The 20,739-nt window shown below is 43.7% G+C and overlaps 1 protein-coding gene across 1 annotated transcript in view; it reads left to right on the top strand.

The window, feature by feature from the left end:
* The window catches only part of FANCM (FA complementation group M), a 176,710-nt gene that overhangs the window by 154,529 nt on the left and 1,442 nt on the right, over positions 1–20,739 (top strand). The window contains exons 19-22 of the mRNA XM_083167295.1: positions 13,447–13,550; positions 14,020–14,544; positions 15,999–16,356; positions 19,905–20,196. Of these exons, the coding sequence (XP_083023421.1) occupies positions 13,447–13,550; positions 14,020–14,544; positions 15,999–16,356; positions 19,905–20,196 (1,279 nt within the window). The remainder of the gene's footprint in view (positions 1–13,446; positions 13,551–14,019; positions 14,545–15,998; positions 16,357–19,904; positions 20,197–20,739) is intronic.

Below are 20,739 nucleotides of genomic sequence, written 5' to 3'. Positions count from 1 at the left end.
GTTATCCAGGGAGAAACCACCTTGTTATCAGAAGTCCAGTATAATATCTTCCTGGCAATATCGTCCTAATTGGTAACCCTACCAGCAGCGGCCACATGTTCCACATGATATCGCCTTCACAGCAGCTGAATCCCCAGACTATGTATGGAAGTCTCTCTCTGATAGCGCCAATCTACTCACATTTATCACATTTCCTGTCTCTTTTTTGTCATTTCTTGCTCAAAGTGGAGGGTATGGATTAAAAGCGCGATATATAATATCTAAATATATAATCAATAGTTCAACACCAGATGGTTGATGGGTTACTTTTTTTTTTATAACTGAAGCCATGCCTTACTGCTATACCCCTCCTCCGGCAGCCTAACCATTGCCGTAGTACCTAACCCTCCCCCAGGAGCCTGATTGTCATCTCTGGCAGCCTAACCATTGCTGTAGTACCTAACCCTCCCCCAAGAGCCTGATGGTCACCTCTGGCAGCCTAACCCTAACCATTGCTGTAGTACCTAACCCTCCCCCTAGAGCCTGATGGTCACCTCTGGCAGTCTAACCCTAACCATTCCTGTAGTACCTAACCCTCCCCCAAGAGCCTGATGGTCACCTCTGGCAGTCTAACCCTAACCATTGCCGTAGTACCTAACCCTCCCCCTAGAGCCTGATGGTCACCTCTGGCAGTCTAACCCTAACCATTGCTGTAGTACCTAACCCTCCCCCAGAGCCTGATGGTCACCTCTGGCAGTCTAACCCTAACCATTGCTGTAGTACCTAACCCTCCCCCTAGAGCCTGATGGTCACCTCTGGCAGTCTAACCCTAACCATTGCTGTAGTACCTAACCCTCCCCCAGAGCCTGATGGTCACCTCTGGCAGTCTAACCCTAACCATTGCTGTAGTACCTAACCCTCAACCAAAGAGCCTGATGGTCACCTCTGGCAGTCTAACCCTAACCATTGCCGTAGTACCTAACCCTCCCCCTAGAGCCTGATGGTCACCTCTAGCAGTCTAACCCTAACCATTGCTGTAGTACCTAACCCTCCCCCAAGAGCCTGATGGTCACCTCTGGCAGTCTAACCCTAACCATTGCTGTAGTACCTAACCCTCCCCCAAGAGCCTGATGGTCACCTCTGGCAGTCTAACCCAGCCCCCATCCTGACCCAGGCCTAAAACTAGCGCTCCCTTCATACTTACATTGGGCGCCCCGTCATCCTCATTTATGTGTAGATTCTGGCTCTGGGTCCCTGTGAACGTCATTTACAAGCCGGTGTACTCGCTCGTACCAACATATTCATCGGATGGACGATATATCGCCCAGTAAGTACCCAGCTTAACATTGTTGCCAGTGTGCAGAACTTCCTTTGCCGTTATTTGCAGGCAGACCTGTTCCATCTGTGACCAGACCTCCTCATCAGCACCCTCAGCACTCAGGACACCTCTCCCTGTGTAGTCTGCAGAGCCCTGACTCTCCACCCGTAATCTAGTGACACTGCACTGGCCATCGCTCCCCACTTATCTGCACCCCCTTACAGTATCGGCACTATCTGCGCTCCGCGTGTCTCCTCTTTTGCTGTCATTTTTGTGCCAGGCTATTCCCTTCAGCCAGCAGGCTCACACTCACCGACTCCCGGCTTGCAGCAACATTCTATCTTGATCAGCCTAAAGGTGCCCATACACACTGTGAAATTCGCATGAGTTATGGGCTAGATCGCATCGCATCGTACGTCATTTGTTTTGCATGCAATGGGTGTGCATCTGCCGCACCTGCAGTGCACATGGTTTTGTCCATTTGAGCAGGAATTTGCCTTTGTGAGTGAATCAGATAAGGGCCATAGACCGTAAGCTTGTCCGGGGACAGGGACTGATGTGATTCTGTGCTATATAAATAACTGGTAATAATGTAGATGTACAATAGTGCCACCCTGGCGAAAAACACATATAAAACACACTTACACAAAAACAATTTTTGGAGTTGTGCGTGGGTCACTTTAAATATTTTTAGCGACCTTGAGATTGGATAGAAGAAAAACAGACCATTGTGCAAATATAGTTTCCACACTTTAGCTAATCCAATAGTAAAGGAATGCACTCACAAACGATGGGATGTAACAGGCATATAAGAAGGTCTTTTATTCTTCACACAGTGGTCCACACAGATTCTGAGGAACTCAAAAAACAATCTCTAGTGCAACATTGTTTGTCAGAATAAAAAAATACATTTATTGGACAAACTCACATGATAAAAGGAATAAAATCGCATATCACCCACACTGGGGTACAAGGATCCTCCAAAGGATGGATGTGCATCAAGCAGGTTTTCTTATTATCCAATCCACAGGGGTCCGTTCGGCAGCAGTGGTATGCTTAAACGCGTTTTCAGGCTTAACAGCCCTATATCAGAAGCATATCCAAGCGTGTCGAGCGGGGCCCTTTTTAAACCCCACCAAATACATACAAAGTGATCACAGCTGTACGTGATCATGTATCATAATCCGGAAGTCGGGGAACGCTCCAGCGGAAGTGATGCTTGAATCCACTAAGCATCTTGGGAATTGTAGTCCATTCGACGCACATCGTGTAGCGGAAGTCAATGTCCGCTCCAGCGGAAGATGACGCTCAGTCCCGCAATGCCTCCCGGGATCTGTAGTTTTTTTATAGGCATACGTCCATATTGATACATGTGTCCGCTCCATGGAACGCATTTCCGGGAGCGTTCTTTAATATGCTTGGAACGCACATCCATTTTTTTTGTAAAAAACGGAATTAAGTCCAACATATATATAAAAATAAAGAATAAAACAATGAATTAGGTACTGAATAAAATATATAAAAGGATGAGAGAGATATAGACTGAAACTGAATGGACAACACACTATTTTCAAAGAAACCACTTTAATTCAAAATCGCCATTCAAACCTGCTGGTACTAATGTTTTTAATTTATGAATCCATGACATTTCAGCTTTAGCTAAGCGAATGTCTATATTGTTGGATTTCCAATTGGGATTAATTTGTTGAATCCCCCAAAATGATTTGATATGGCATGGATTTGAATGGTGCATTTTTGTAAAGTGGGCTGAAACAGTGTGTCCCTCCTGATTCTTTCTAATATTATAAATGTGTTCTGCTGTCCTGGTTTTCAAACATCTAGATGTCTTTCCTATATATACCAGGTTGCAAGAACACTCAAGTGCGTAAACAACATTCTTAGAATTACAGGTCAGGAATTCTCTTATGGGATATTTGGTCCCTTTTACTTCAAATTCTTTTATTTTGCTAGGACCTTTGGTGGTCACCAAAGCAAAGGCCACAACGGTGGAATCCCTGACTACGTATGCTATTTCTTTTGGGCACATCAAGGGCACTCCTAACAAGGGAATCTTTTATGGTGGTTGATCTTCTGTAAATGAACTTAGGTTTATTCGGAAGGTAAGTTCCAAGGATGGGGTCATTTTTTAAAATTTTCCAGTTCTTTTTGAAAATATTCTCTATTTCCTTATGTTGGTAATGGAATTTAGAGATAAAGGACCACTGATGTTCATTGTTTTGGTTTTTATTCTTTTCTTTTGCTTCTTTTCCAATAAGTTCATTTCGGTTTAAAGTGTTCACCCTGGATCTGGCTAAATCTAGGTTATCCTGAGTATAACCTTTCTCGAGGAATCGAGTATTCATTTCCTCCTTCTGTTCATTACAGACAGTAGATTCTGTGCAGTTCCTCTTTACTCGTAGAAACTTTTATTGGTACTTGTTTCCTAGCACGGCCACACCGATTTACATCGGGGTGGTCGTGTCGGAAAAATCGGGTCGATCGCATCGCATGCGATTTGGTCGCATGCGATGCGATCGACGCGACCGACCTTGGACCCGATTTTTTTTTTTTAATGAAATGTAAATCGGGTCCCTGGGACCCGATTTTACATTGGATTCAATGTAAAATATTCCCAACCCCCCCAAATGTCACGGCGTACACCCCACCCCACGATAGACGCACACCCGAAGCGTGGCAAGCGCAGCGAGCCCGCGAGGGGCGGCGGTGCGCGTCCTCCGACCTTTTTATTCCCCTACTATCCACGTCGGCGTGGAGTTGAGAATAGAATAGTGTGGCGAGCGCAGCGAGCCACCGAGCCCGAAGCGTGGCGAGCGCAGCGAGCCCCGCGAGGGGACGCGGATACCTTCACAGGTAAACGCGTCCCTTCGCGGACTTCACAGGTGTCCGCGTTGCCACGGACACCTGTGAAGCCCGCGAGGGGACGCGTATAACTGTGAAGGTATCCGCGTCCCCTCGTGGGGCTCGCTGCGCTCGCCACGCTTCGGGCTCGGTGGCTCGCTGCGCTCGCCACACTATTCTATTCTCAACTCCACGCCGACGTGGATAGTAGGGGAATGAAAAGGTCGGAGGACGCGCACCGCCGCCCCTCGCGGGCTCGCTGCGCTCGCCACGCTTCGGGTTGGCGTCTTTCGTGGGGTGACGACGGGGACATCTAAAATGTGAAATGGGTCATATTGGCCCATTTCACATTTTTCACATTTTTTCAGGATTTCAATGTTAAAAAATCTTTTAACATTGAAGCCTATGTAAAAATCGGGGGCATCGCGTCGGGAATGGTCCCGACCGACGCGATGCCCCCGATATTTTACCTTTCCCGACACGATTTCAATGTTAAAATATTTTTTAACATTGAAGCCTATGGGGAAATCGCGGGCATCGCGTCGGTCGCGTCGGGACCATTGTTAACGGTCCCGACCGACGCGATGCCCCCGATATTTTGTCCTAGCCGGCCAAATGGACCTGATTTCAAAGGAAATCGGGTCCATCGTATGGATCGTGTACCTTAACTAAAGGTACACGATCCATAAGATTTGTGGCCGTGCTAGGAAACAAGTACCCTTTTATTTATTAGATAAAGATATACCTATAAGGGATACCTGTGATGAGGATTTAAATTCAATAATGAAAAAATTGGAAAACCTCATCTTAAAGGAAAATAGATGCTGGTGGGAGGTCAGCACTCTAGAAAGATATATGTCTGATAATATGGTACCCAAAGGGTTAAAAATACAAAAAATCCCCTCTTTCCCACATCCGAATGGGGATTTTAAAAAAGATTGGGACTCTGTCCTAAATCAATGTTCCCTTAGATTAATGGGCCTTATTATTAAAGAACGTAAAAAAAACATGGCACAATTTAATGATGAAATTCAAAAATTGCAACAAACTTTAGAACCTTTTCAAGCTCTAGAGGATTTTAAAGAAATGGAGAGAGAGATTGTAAGAAAATTAAATAAAGAGACAAAATAATTGAGAGACAAAAAAAGGAAAAAATATCAAAGGGACATTAATGATCTAAAAGAACCAGAAATAGTCCCTATTCAAGAAACCCCCAATCCACCAGTACTAAAAGAGTGGAATAAAGAACATAAAAACCCCAAAAAACCATACCGACCCCCATATAGAAGAAATAGAAACAATTGGAGGGAAAATTAACAGAAACAATAAACCGATCCACACTCCTAGAAATAATCAACATCCCCACACCCGGGATAATTACTATAGAAATGATCATCAGGAGGAGGACTATGGTAGGTTTAGGGGAACAAACCGATATGAACCGCTGATTCGAGATCAAACACCCAACTCACCTTTTTTGGATTTTACTCCAAGAACAAGGTGGAGAAGGTAAAAACAAAGAGAGGAAAGAGAGGGGGCAAAAAGAAAAAAAGAAAAAAGAAATCTAGGACCCCTAAAGAAATCACACATTTAGAAGATGAAAATCCCCCCGTTACACAGGCTACGGATAATATAAAGATCTTCAATCTTAGCAAAAAAATACTTACTAGGGATGAAGAAAAGGTTCTTAAACGAGGCCTTAAATATTGTCCCACTAGCAAACTGGATGACTTCGAGTTTTATATAGATTTGCAGAAATATATTCGCAAACTAACCGTAAAAAAAATTTTTTTTAGCAAAGAGGGAGGTGAGGTTGATGACACTGGAGGTACCTCGGGTCACCAATTTCGCCCCAAATCTAAATTCTATCCTGCCCATATGAAAGGATCCTTTATTGATTGCTTCAATAAATTGATCCTGGATGAGGTAGAGGAAGTCTTAAAAAAGAAACGGAAAAATTGCAATCTGACTAAACGAGAATGGCAAGCTTTAAAATCTTTAAAAAGCCAAAAAGAAGTCATTATAAAACCGGCCGATAAGGGTGGAGGTGTGGTCCTTATGGACGTGGAAGACTACATTGCCGAGATAGATAAACAATTAGGAGAAGGTAATACTTACCAAAAATTAAAAACTAATCCTTTGGAAAAAATTACTAAAGCTTTAAATAGCCTTACTTCAAAGGCACTAGAAGCCAATATAATATCAAAGTCAGAATATGACTATATCAATATACCATATCCGGCAACACCAACTATCTATATTCTTCCTAAAGTCCATAAGGACCCCCTCCACCCACCTGGTAGACCCATTATATCAGGGTCAAATAGTATAACATCAAATTTGTCCACAATGATAGACCATTACCTCCAGCCTATTGTTAAAAATACAAAAGCCTACTTAAAAGATACTACTAATGTACTCCAATTATTGGATAATTTACAGTGGAAAGACAATTATACCATGGCAACAGCAGACGTCTCCTCGTTATACACGATTATTCAAGAAGATAAGGGTGTGGAGGCGCGTCCTCCGACCTTTTTATTCCCCTACTATCCACGTCGGCGTGGAGTTGAGAATAGAATAGTGTGGCGAGCGCAGCAAGCCACCGAGCCCGAAGCGTGGCGAGCGCAGCGAGCCCCGCCAGGGGACGCGGATACCTTCACAGGTAAACGCGTCCCTTCGCGGACTTCACAGGTGTCCGCGTTGCCACGGACACCTGTGAAGCCCGCGAGGGGACGCGTATAACTGTGAAGGTATCCGCGTCCCCTCGTGGGGCTCGCTGCGCTCGCCACGCTTCGGGCTCGGTGGCTCGCTGCGCTCGCCACACTATTCTATTCTCAACTCCACGCCGACGTGGATAGTAGGGGAATGAAAAGGTCGGAGGACGCGCACCGCCGCCCCTCGCGGGCTCGCTGCGCTCGCCACGCTTCGGGTTGGCGTCTATCGTGGGGTGACGACGGGGACATCTAAAATGTGAAATGGGTCATATTGGCCCATTTCACATTTTTCAAATTTTTTTCAGGATTTCAATGTTAAAAAATCTTTTAACATTGAAGCCTATGTAAAAATCGGGGGCATCGCGTCGGGAATGGTCCCGACCGACGCGATGCCCCCGATATTTTACCTTTCCCGACACGATTTCAATGTTAAAATATTTTTTAACATTGAAGCCTATGGGGAAATCGCGGGCATCGCGTCGGTCGCGTCGGGACCATTGTTAACGGTCCCGACCGACGCGATGCCCCCGATATTTTGTCCTAGCCGGCCAAATGGACCTGATTTCAAAGGAAATCGGGTCCATCGTATGGATCGTGTACCTTAACTAAAGGTACACGATCCATAAGATTTGTGGCCGTGCTAGGAAACAAGTACCCTTTTATTTATTAGATAAAGATATACCTATAAGGGATACCTGTGATGAGGATTTAAATTCAATAATGAAAAAATTGGAAAACCTCATCTTAAAGGAAAATAGATGCTGGTGGGAGGTCAGCACTCTAGAAAGATATATGTCTGATAATATGGTACCCAAAGGGTTAAAAATACAAAAAATCCCCTCTTTCCCACATCCGAATGGGGATTTTAAAAAAGATTGGGACTCTGTCCTAAATCAATGTTCCCTTAGATTAATGGGCCTTATTATTAAAGAACGTAAAAAAAACATGGCACAATTTAATGATGAAATTCAAAAATTGCAACAAACTTTAGAACCTTTTCAAGCTCTAGAGGATTTTAAAGAAATGGAGAGAGAGATTGTAAGAAAATTAAATAAAGAGACAAAATAATTGAGAGACAAAAAAAGGAAAAAATATCAAAGGGACATTAATGATCTAAAAGAACCAGAAATAGTCCCTATTCAAGAAACCCCCAATCCACCAGTACTAAAAGAGTGGAATAAAGAACATAAAAACCCCAAAAAACCATACCGACCCCCATATAGAAGAAATAGAAACAATTGGAGGGAAAATAACAGAAACAATAAACCGATCCACACTCCTAGAAATAATCAACATCCCCACACCCGGGATAATTACTATAGAAATGATCATCAGGAGGAGGACTATGGTAGGTTTAGGGGAACAAACCGATATGAACCGCTGATTCGAGATCAAACACCCAACTCACCTTTTTTGGATTTTACTCCAAGAACAAGGTGGAGAAGGTAAAAACAAAGAGAGGAAAGAGAGGGGGCAAAAAGAAAAAAAGAAAAAAGAAATCTAGGACCCCTAAAGAAATCACACATTTAGAAGATGAAAATCCCCCCGTTACACAGGCTACGGATAATATAAAGATCTTCAATCTTAGCAAAAAAATACTTACTAGGGATGAAGAAAAGGTTCTTAAACGAGGCCTCAAATATTGTCCCACTAGCAAACTGGATGACTTCGAGTTTTATATAGATTTGCAGAAATATATTCGCAAACTAACCGTAAAAAAAATTTTTTTTAGCAAAGAGGGAGGTGAGGTTGATGACACTGGAGGTACCTCGGGTCACCAATTTCGCCCCAAATCTAAATTCTATCCTGCCCATATGAAAGGATCCTTTATTGATTGCTTCAATAAATTGATCCTGGATGAGGTAGAGGAAGTCTTAAAAAAGAAACGGAAAAATTGCAATCTGACTAAACGAGAATGGCAAGCTTTAAAATCTTTAAAAAGCCAAAAAGAAGTCATTATAAAACCGGCCGATAAGGGTGGAGGTGTGGTCCTTATGGACGTGGAAGACTACATTGCCGAGATAAATAAACAATTAGGAGAAGGTAATACTTACCAAAAATTAAAAACTAATCCTTTGGAAAAAATTACTAAAGCTTTAAATAGCCTTACTTCAAAGGCACTAGAAGCCAATATAATATCAAAGTCAGAATATGACTATATCAATATACCATATCCGGCAACACCAACTATCTATATTCTTCCTAAAGTCCATAAGGACCCCCTCCACCCACCTGGTAGACCCATTATATCAGGGTCAAATAGTATAACATCAAATTTGTCCGCAATGATAGACCATTACCTCCAGCCTATTGTTAAAAATACAAAAGCCTACTTAAAAGATACTACTAATGTACTCCAATTATTGGATAATTTACAGTGGAAAGACAATTATACCATGGCAACAGCAGACGTCTCCTCGTTATACACGATTATTCAAGAAGATAAGGGTGTGGAGGCAGTCTCTTATTTTTTAAGTAAAACTGACTACTCTGAAAAATTGAAGGAATTTATTGTTGAAGGCATTAGGTTTATTTTGCGCAATAATTATTTTTATTTTAACGGCCATTTCTACTTACAGCGGGTGGGTACCGCCATGGGCACCAGGTTTGCCCCCAGCTATGCAAACCTCTTCATGTCATATTGGGAAATAAATACCGTATGGCATGGAGGGGAGCTGGGGTCAGGCCTGGTGCTCTGGAGGCGCTTTATTGATGACATCGTTTTTGTATGGGAGGGAAATGATCAAGATCTAGACCATTTCTGTAACTCCCTGAATACCAATGATATGAATATAAAATTGACCTTTTTTAAAAGTAAGAAGGAAGTGTTCTTCCTGGATCTGTGTCTATATGTCAAAGAAGGGCAGCTGAACACGAAAGTATTCAGGAAAAAAACTGACTCAAATAGTTTGATTGAAATTACCAGCCAACATCATGGGAATTGGCTGAGTAGTATCCCCTTCAGTCAGTTTCTATGAGTAAAGAGGAACTGCACAGAATCTACTGTCTGTAATGAACAGATGGAGGAAATGAATACTCGATTCCTCGAGAAAGGTTATACTCAGGATAACCTAGATTTAGCCAGATCCAGGGTGAACACTTTAAACCGAAATGAACTTATTGGAAAAGAAGCAAAAGAAAAGAATAAAAACCAAAATAATTAACATCAGTGGTCCTTTATCTCTAAATTCCATTACCAACATAAGGAAATAGAGAATATTTTCAAAAAGAACTGGAAAATTTAAAAAAATGACCCCATCCTTGGAACTTACCTTCCGAATAAACCTAAGTTCATTTACAGAAGATCAACCACCATAAAAGATTCCCTTGTTAGGAGTGCCCTTGATGTGCCCAAAAGAAATAGCATACGTAGTCAGGGATTCCACCGTTGTGGCCTTTGCTTTGGTGACCACCAAAGGTCCTAGCAAAATAAAAGAATTTGAAGTAAAAGGGACCAAATATCCCATAAGAGAATTCCTGACCTGTAATTCTAAGAATGTTGTTTACGCACTTGAGTGTTCTTGCAACCTGGTATATATAGGAAAGACATCTAGATGTTTGAAAACCAGGACAGCAGAACACATTTATAATATTAGAAAGAATCTGGAGGGACACACTGTTTCAGCCCACTTTACAAAAATGCACCATTCAAATCCATGCCATATCAAATCATTTTGGGGGATTCAACAAATTAATCCCAATTGGAAATCCAACAATATAGACATTCGCTTAGCTAAAGCTGAAATGTCATGGATTCATAAATTAAAAACATTAGTACCAGCAGGTTTGAATGGCGATTTTGAATTAAAGTGGTTTCTTTGAAAATAGTGTGTTGTCCATTCAGTTTCAGTCTATATCTCTCTCATCCTTTTATATATTTTATTCAGTACCTAATTCATTGTTTTATTCTTTATTTTTATATATATGTTGGACTTAATTCCGTTTTTTACAAAAAAAATGGATGTGCGTTCCAAGCATATTAAAGAACGCTCCCGGAAATGCGTTCCATGGAGCGGACACATGCATCAATATGGACGTATGCCTATAAAAAAACTACAGATCCCGGGAGGCATTGCGGGACTGAGCGTCATCTTCCGCTGGAGCGGACATTGACTTCCGCTACACGATGTGCGCCGAATGGACTACAATTCCCAAGATGCTTAGTGGATTCAAGCATCACTTCCGCTGGAGCGTTCCCCGACTTCCGGATTATGATACACGATCACGTACAGCTGTGATCACTTTGTATGTATTTGGTGGGGTTTAAAAAGGGCCCCGCTCGACACGCTTGGATATGCTTCTGATGAAGGGCTGTTAAGCCTGAAAACGCGTTTAAGCATACCACTGCTGCCGAACGGACCCCTGTGGATTGGATAAAAAGAAAACCTGCTTGATGCACATCCATCCTTTGGAGGATCCTTGTACCTCAGTGTGGGTGATATGCGATTTTATTCCTTTTATCATGTGAGTTTGTCCAATAAATGTATTTTTTTATTCTGACAAACAATGTTGCACTAGAGATTGTTTTTTGAGTTCCTCAGAATCTGTGTGGACCACTGTGTGAAGAATAAAAGACCTTCTTATATGCCTGTTACATCCCATCGTTTGTGAGTGCATTCCTTTACTATTGGATTAGCTAAAGTGTGGAAACTATATTTGCACAATGGTCTGTTTTTCTTCTATCCAATCTCAAGGTCGCTAAAAATATTTAAAGTGACCCACGCACAACTCCAAAAATAGTTTTTGTGTAAGTGTGTTTTATATGTGTTTTTCGCCAGGGTGGCACTATTGTATATTACTATAGAATTCAACGAACTTTTTTGGTGAAAGGTTCATTTGTTGTGTTTACCTAGGCTGAAAAACACTAAGTGCGCTTTAGATTGACAAAAAAAATTCCACTATTGTCAATAATGTAGATGTGACATTGCAGAGGCGATTCCTAGTTGTACGCATACCAAACCAAATCGCTGCATCTTATAATATGGGGCCCAATTAGGGTCTGTATCACAAGCCCCTTTTAATCACCAACAGGTGCTCAACTGAACAAATAAGCTAAGTAAAAAACATTTTAATATATTTTATTTTAATGACATCAGTGTCACCATTAATCCTGGCATGGCACAGTAAACTACACACATTACAAACTGGAACAGGAAAGAAACAGCAATGATAACAGTTACAATAGTTGGCAACTGCCCACTGTGTAAATCTGAATCCGCCTACACAATGGGCGGTATTCAATGAGCCTGATTCGCCATGTTTTTATGGCGAATTTGTGCTGTTTGGCGAATTTCTGACTAAAACGGTGAATCACCCTATTCAATGAGCAGATGGCGAATACATTTGAAGGTTTTTTTCACCATGATTCACCGAGTAGCAATCGCTATCTTTTTATGGTGAAGTGGAATGTGAACTTTTAAAATAAAGTGTTTTGTTTTTTACATTTGGTGTCAAAAAATCAGGAATTTTCTTCTGAGGAGGGGCATGCTATTTTTATTCATGTGCTGTAAGCACATGAATATATATTTAATTTTTAAAAAAATATATATATATATTTTTTTTTTTTAACACAGCAGCCAGCAGGGGGCGCCGGAGCCGAGCCGCTCATTACATATTCATATATTCACTGCACACGATCGTTATGATCGTGTGTAGTGAATATAAGCTCCCCTGCTGGCACCCCTGGGGGGCAGCCTGTGCTGCCTGGCACCCGGGGAGCCCACCTGCCCCCCACAAACGTTCAGGGGCAGGCAGAGAGACTTCCATCTCTCTGCCTGGCACCGTCCTCAGGCTCCCTGCGGCAATCGCCGCAGGAGCTCATATTCGCCAGTCAGGGGCAGCGAGCCCCTGACACGTTGAATACCGGAGCCCGCCGGCTCCGGAACATGGCGAATGTGCGGCGAATGTGCAGCGAATCCTAAAAAGGATTCGCTGCACCTCGCAGGTATTCTCATTGAATACCGCCCAATACCTTTATTGAACGCCTTAAAAAGAAACACAAGTTTTGCAGCTCTGTCAGAACCCGGCGGTTTCTCCATTCTGACTGCACCAAACCAAGAACCTTATTAAGATCTGATCACAGTACAAATTTGTTTGGAAAATGGGCAAAACCATGCTGCACTGCAGGTGGGGCAGATGTAACCTATGCAGAGAGAGTTAAATTAGGGTGGAATGTCTTGAATTTTCCAAACGAATTTGTACTGCGATCATATCTGAATAAAAGCCCAAATGTGGAAAATCTTCTTGCTGCTGCTGCAGCTGTCGGCCATTGCCCTGCTACCACGACATTGTCATTGCCAGCTGCCGTCTCAGAACCAATGTGCATTTCCACCAATCTTTTGGTGCCACTGCTGACCCAACATCGTGGTCACACAAGAGGTCATTAAACAGGGGTTGCTTTCACTTGGGACTTGACTAATGTTGGAAGAAGGGTATTAGAATGTGGATATAGTCCTTTGGCAAACTTGAGAGCTTCTAAAACTTTTTATGCGGTTAAACAACAACATCAGTAATCTGGGTCCATTAAGTGTGATTTCAATCCGCACACCCTGATTTTTGTATTCTGATTTTTAGACTCGGAGATGCACGGAGTATACTTGAAGTCTGTGCACAGCCCTGCGGTGGGAAACCGATATAAACTGGATTACAAGAGGCGCAGTATGGCCGTCTTCTCCCAGGTGGGTTTTTCGACGCATATGAGATTTGAGTTGTACTTTGGTGTATAACTTTACATCTCTTCTGGGATCGCTATGTGTACAGGTTTATCCTAATTGAAGAACAGTACTTGTGTGTTATTCCAATAATCTGGCGTTGATTGGTAGAGTCTACTCAGCATCAATTATGGTGCAGTTCTGAGAACATATAGCTATTAAAAAGCAATATTTAATTCCAGGGCCAGCAAGTGCTGTGGTGAGCATCTGTGCCTTTTCCACATCTACTCTCGGCTGATTGGTTGGCTTGCATTAGCCAATCAGAAAGCTGTAATGTGTACACACGAGTTACCTAGAGCTCAAACATTAACTCTTCCTAGATATCATAAAGTCGCACAATTTTAGAATGACTTCGGTATATCTTCTCCTCTAGTTTTGTTGGGCACAAAGGCTTAAGATGCGGCTCCAATCGCTGACTTTTCGTTGTTTCTCTTAGATCCCCGAACAGGACGAGAGCTACATGGAGGACAGTTTCTGCGTAGAGGAGGACGATGAGGTGGAGCAGAATGAAGAATCATCCAGCACAGAGGAAGTTCAGGTGGACTTCAACCTCCTCCAGCAGGACAGCTTTGTTGAAGGGAGGAGGCAGTATTGTACCAGACGTAGGTTGAAGCTCAAAGGAGCTCAACACAAACAATCCAACGTGGGCCACCCGGCAAAAAAGAAGAGACGGATTATCGTTCACGATGACTCTAGTGATGAGGAAACGGGAATGAAAATAAAATCACCACCTCCAAAATCATCAGATTTGTCCTGTTCCTCCAGACCACTATCGGAGAGCAAAGATCTGTCAACCAAAAAGAAGGACATATTAGATGTTCCCCTGCAAGACCGGTGCCAAGTGAGGATTAATCTGCAGGCATCTCTCTCAGACCAACTTGATTTTCAGACTGAGAGTAAATCTTCTCTTAGCACCGATAGAACCAAAACATCGAACGGGATTATACATTATCCAGACAAGGTATGTGACATTTTGTGTAAATTCATACTATCTAGTAAACTGATCTCACAGATTGAAATATTATTGTCCAATCAGAGCAGATGTTCCACTAATTTCTCAATTGGTTCTGCAAACATTGGAATTAAAAATTGCACACGCAGATAGAGTTACTGGTTGGGTACGATGTCCTGGCTGTGACCATCTCCACATTCACAATACCGACGGTGGAATGTCAAATGATTATTCTATCCCTAAAGGTGTGTACACACTGTGCAATTTTGGCTTAACAGCTCTCAGCAATATATTTCTCAGTGTACCGTTTTCATCAGCTTTTTTTTTTAACCTCTATTCTATTTTGACTAGAAATCGCTGGTGCACAGTGCATTGTGTACTAGCGACTTTTAGCTATAATCAAAGGAACCTGCTCCTGCAACCATTAAGGGTTGGCTGCGGGGGTGCATTCCTAGCGATTTATCACCCATAACACACACAAAACACGGGCGATAAACCCGTGCGTACAGGCCTTAACCGTCCCCTCCCGCAGCCCAGCCCTAACTGTCCCCTCCCGCAGCCTAACCCCCTCCCCTAGTGCCTAACCCTGGGATTCTGCAGCTGGCATTGTGGCTGTTGGGATGGTGACCTGGATTCTGACAACATCCCATGTTACAAGGTATAAATAAAAATGCAGACTATATATACAATTCCCCATAGATTGTTCTGCTGTGTCCTTCACATTGTGACTAAGACCAAAAGACACCTAATTTTAGCAGAGCTGCACTGGACCTGGCATCTTGGTCACATCGGGCATCTCCCGCTGCTTGGCGAATTGAGACTAGACGCACGAGGACACATCTGTATTATAGTATAGAGCAGTGTTTCTCAGACCTGGCCCTAACAGCTATTCGCAATCTGAGGTCTAGGACAGTGATGGCTAACCTTGACACTCCAGCTGTTGTTGAACTACACATCCCAGCTACAGTGTTGCTATTTGGCCATGCTAAAAATGATGTAGGGCATGCTGGGATGTGTAGTTCAACAAAAGCTGGAGTGTCAAAGTCAGTCATAACTGGTCTAGGAGGACATAACCAGTAAACATTGCAATCCTGAAGACTACCGGAAACAACTTTTTACTGTAGTAAAACTGATTATCTCTGCCACAGCGCCTCTTGTGGTACATTCTGTTATTGCATCATTAATAACGATATACATGAGGGGGAAAGGACACAAAAGTTTTGAAAAAGAAACAAACAATGAATAAAGTTGATAAAATAAAATGAGCTGTCAAAACATAATGCAAAAATGACGTATTCTTTACTGTTTCATGAAATGTTCACGGAATATATATTAACTACATGTTATTTTAGAATAGGGTTTAATGGTATCATCTGAGTGGATGTCATTGTAATTTTAGCTGCGGTTATACTGTATGACTTCTTGTGCTTTTATTAACCTGTGTCCATTGTTCTTCTCTGCAGCTAGAAGACAGCACTACAAATCTCCCTCCTGACTCCGCGGCAATGGGCTCCGGGGCTGTGAGGACTCCTGGATCCAGCCTAAGTAGCACAGCCCTGTGCATTCTCGCAGACAGCCGGGAGATCTCATCTGGGCCAGAGGTCATCTCTCTTCTGAAGACCGCTCACAGGGTCAGAGTGGACATTTGTTCTCTGGGATGCGTCGACTACATAGTCAGCAGCCGCTTGTGCGTGGAGAGGAAATCCCAGTCTGATTTCTCAACCATCGCCAATAGGAACAAACTGGTGGAACGGATGCAGCGTTTACACAGCATGTTTGACAGGATGTGTCTGATAGTGGAGAAGGACAGAGTAAAACCAGGTGTGTCTCCTTACTAAATCACAGCCTGATATATGGGGTGGCAATCGATGTAATGTAGTCCAGTATATAAGGTGGTCACTAGGTACTGAGGATGTAATGTAGGCCAGTATATGAGGTGATGGTCACTAGGTACTGAGGATGTAATGTAGGCCAGTATATGAGGGGATGGTGGTGGTCACTGGGTACTGAGGATGTAATATAGTCCAGTATATGAGGTGATGATGGTGGTCACTGGGTACTGAGGATGTAATGTAGGCCAGTATATGAGGGGATGGTGGTGGCCACTAGGTACTGATGATGTAATATAGTCCGGTATATGAGGGTATGATGGTGGTCACTGGGTACTGAGGATGTAATATAGTCCAGTATATGAGGGGATGGTGGTGGTCACTAGGTACTGAGGATGTAATGTAGGCCAGTATATGAGGTGATGGTGGTGGTCACTAGGTACTGAGGATGTAATATAGTCCGGTATATGAGGGGATGGTGGTGGTCACTGGGTACTGAGGATGTAATGTAGGCCAGTATATGAGGGGATGGTGGTGGTCACTGGGTACTGAGGATGTAATGTAGGCCAGTATATGAGGTGATGGTGGTGGTCACTAGGTACTGAGGATGTAATATAGTCCAGTATATGAGGGGATGGTGGTGGTCACTAGGTACTGAGGATGTAATGTAGGCCAGTATATGAGGTGATGGTGGTGGTCACTAGGTACTGAGGATGTAATATAGTCCAGTATATGAGGGGATGGTGGTGGTCACTGGGTACCGAGGATGTAATATAGTCAAGTATATGAGGTGATGGTCACTGGGTACCGAGGATGTAATATAGTCCAGTATATGAGGTGATGGTGGTGGTCACTGGGTACTGAGAATGTTATATAGTCCAGTATATGAGGGTATGGTGGTGGTCACTGGGTACCGAGGATGTAATGTAGGCCAGTATATGAGGGGATGGTGGTGGTCACTAGGTACTGAGGATGTAATATAGTCCAGTATACGAGGTGATGGTGGTGGTCACTGGGTACCGAGGATGTAATATAGTCCAGTATATGAGGTGATGGTCACTGGGTACCGAGGATGTAATATAGTCCAGTATATGAGGGGATGGTGGTGGTCACTGGGTACTGAGGATGTAATATAGTCCAGTATATGAGGGGATGGTGGTGGTCACTGGGTACCGAGAATGTAATAAAGTCCAGTATATGAGGGGATGGTGGTGGTCACTAGGTACTGAGGATGTAATGTAGGCCAGTATATGCGGTGATGGTGGTGGTCACTGGGTACTGAGGATGTAATATAGGCCAGTATATGAGGTGATGGTCACTGGGTACCGAGGATGCAATATAGTCTAGTATATGAGGGGTTGGTGGTGGTCACTGGGTACCGAGGACATAATATAGTCTAGTATATGAGGGGATGGTGGTCGTCACTAGGTACCGAGGACATATTATAATCCAGTATATGAGGGGATGGTGGTGGTCACTGGGCACCAAGGACGTAATATAGTCAAGTATATGAGGGGATGGTGGTGGTCACTAGGTACCAAGGACGTAATGTAGGCCAGTATATGAGGTGATGGTGGTGGTCACTGGGCACCAAGGACGTAATGTAAGCCAGTATATGAGGTCATGGTCCAGTATATGTGGGGATGGTGGGGGTCACTGGGCACCAAGGACGTAATGTAAGCCAGTATATGAGGGGATGGTGGGGGTCACTAGGTACTGAGGATGTAATATAGGCTAGTATATGAGGGGATGGTGGGGGTCACTAGGTACTAAGGATGTAATATAGTCCAGCATATGAGCTGATGGTGGTGGTCACTAGGTACTGAGGATGTAATATAATCCAGTATATGAGGTGATGGTGGTGGTCACTAGGTACCGAGGACATAATATAATCCAGTATATGAGGTGATGGTGGTGGTCACTGGACACCGAGGACATAATATAGTTCAGTATATGAGTGGATGGTGGTGGTCACTAGGTACCAAGGACGTAATGTACGCCAGTATATGAGGGGATGGTGGTGGTCACTAGGTACCGATATAATATAATCCAGTATATGAGGGGATGGTGGTGGTCACTGGGCACCGAGGACGTAATATAGTCCAGTATATGAGTGGATGGTGGTGGTCACTAGGTACTGAGGATGTAATATAGTCCAGTATATGAGGTGATGGTGGTGGTCACTAGGTACCAAGGACGTAATGTAGGCCAGTATATGAGGTGATGGTGGTGGTCACTGGGCACCAAGGACGTAATGTAAGCCAGTATATGAGGTCATGGTCCAGTATATGAGGGGATGGTGGGGGTCACTGGGCACCAAGGACGTAATGTAAGCCAGTATATGAGGGGATGGTGGGGGTCTCTAGGTACTGAGGATGTAATATAGTCCAGCATATGAGGTGATGGTGGTGGTCACTAGGTACTGAGGATGTAATATAATCCAGTATATGAGGTGATTGTGGTGGTCACTAGGTACCGAGGACATAATATAATCCAGTATATGAGGTGATGGTGGTGGTCACTGGGCACCGAGGACATAATATAGTCCAGTATATGAGGGGATGGTGGTGGTCACTAGGTACTGAGGATGTAATATAGTCCAGTATATGAGGTGATGGTGGTGGTCACTAGGTACCAAGGACGTAATGTAAGCTAGTATATGAGGTGATGGTCCAGTATATGAGGGGATGGTGGGGGTCACTAGGTACTAGTGAGGATGTAATATAGTCCAGCATATGAGGTGATGGTCTCTAGTGGAGTTTACGGCTCAGTAGGCTGCAAAAAAATGCAGAATTGGGCCCTAGGTACCATGCCTAATTGTGCATGACAGGAGATGGAGGTCTGTTTTTATTTGGCCAGTGTCCAGGTATTAATCTATCCAATTATAGTCTCTGGTCTCTTGTTTATTTATCTCCCCCCCCCCCCCCCCTATTCAATGGGCCATGTTTTTTTACTATAACATTGTTCTAGTGAGATATACAACCATGAACTGTGGCTGACTAATGACCAGAGACATTACTGGTGCCCTTTCCCTCAGCTGCCACCTGTTCCTCCCCAGTGCCGGCTGTCTGTTATGTAAGAGACCTTTATCCATCTCGTGTATATCTTCTGCCGTTTTCCTTCGTCTGATCTGCTCGGCCAGCTTGCCGCGGTGTTTGTTGTATTATTCACGCCATCCAGCTTCAGGAGTATATACAAGTTGCTGCCATTTGGTACAGGTCTAGGTATAATGTGGGCACTTGCTTGGCTTATAGGAAGGTGATTCTGCAATCTCTGGCTTGTGCTTCATACAGACGCATGTCACCCATCCTGGTTCCTGGTGTGCAAACCAGGTGCCATGGGACTTATGGGGCATATACAGCGATTTCTAAGCAATCCGTGCTCCATTTTTAGTCCCACTGGCTATGTCTGGCAAGGATTGCTGGGACTTATAGTACCACAGCACAGAACAGCAAGGTGTGGGTGTTGCAGTAGGATTAGATAGTAGGATTGCTGATTGCATATAGAATCCTGCATTTCATATTTATTCTATATTCACAGGAGACACGTCGCGGCCGTTTCAGAGAACACGGTACTACGACACAATGTTGTCCTCCCTAACCAGCGCAGGAGTGCAGGTTCTCTTCAGCTGCAGCCAGGAGGAGACGGCGGGGTTGCTGAAAGATCTGGCCGCGTTGGAGAGGAGAAAGAATACCGGGATATCCGTACCGGTCCACGTGAGCGGTCACAAGCAGGAAGCAATGACCTTCTATCTGTCCATTCCTAACCTCAGCTACATCACCGCCCTGAACCTGTGCCATCACTTCAGCTCTGTCAGACACATGGCAAACAGGTAAGTGACTTCCCCAGCACTTGTAGCCATATTAGTCAGAAACGGTCCATCGTCCATAGTGGATGGTGCCATGTGTGATCGCCCTCATAGATGAGACTGCTTCCTAGGGAATGGTTGAGCGGGCAGGTACTACGTGTGGGTAAAGGCGATGGTTAGCCCTTTACTCTGTAGTGGTAGTAAACCAAGGAGTCAATTATAAAGGGTGCAATGTGCTGTTACCACAGTATTTTAAAACCGGCAACAACACCCCATCTCGCACCTTTCGTGAGCTGGCTTCAGCCTGAATTGGCACCAAATTGCTTGCCCCCATGGGGCAGTGAGCACTTCTGTGTGAATTCAGCCGCCATGTTGACTCTCACTCAGAAGACCATCACGGTTAATTGGATTGACCGCAAGCCTCAATGTTCCATGTGGAGCGAATGAGCCGACCAATCGTTTCTTTACATTTCCTCTTATTCACACCACAGATGCAGTGCACCACCATTTAGTCTAGATCAGAGACGCCAGCCTGCAACTTTAACTGCACGGGCATTAGTTTGATCT

This window comes from Crinia signifera, chromosome 12 (assembly GCF_055691185.1).
Source record: "Crinia signifera chromosome 12, ASM5569118v1, whole genome shotgun sequence".
Classification (NCBI taxonomy): Eukaryota; Metazoa; Chordata; class Amphibia; order Anura; family Myobatrachidae; genus Crinia; species Crinia signifera.
This window is presented reverse-complemented; position numbering and strand designations above follow the sequence as displayed.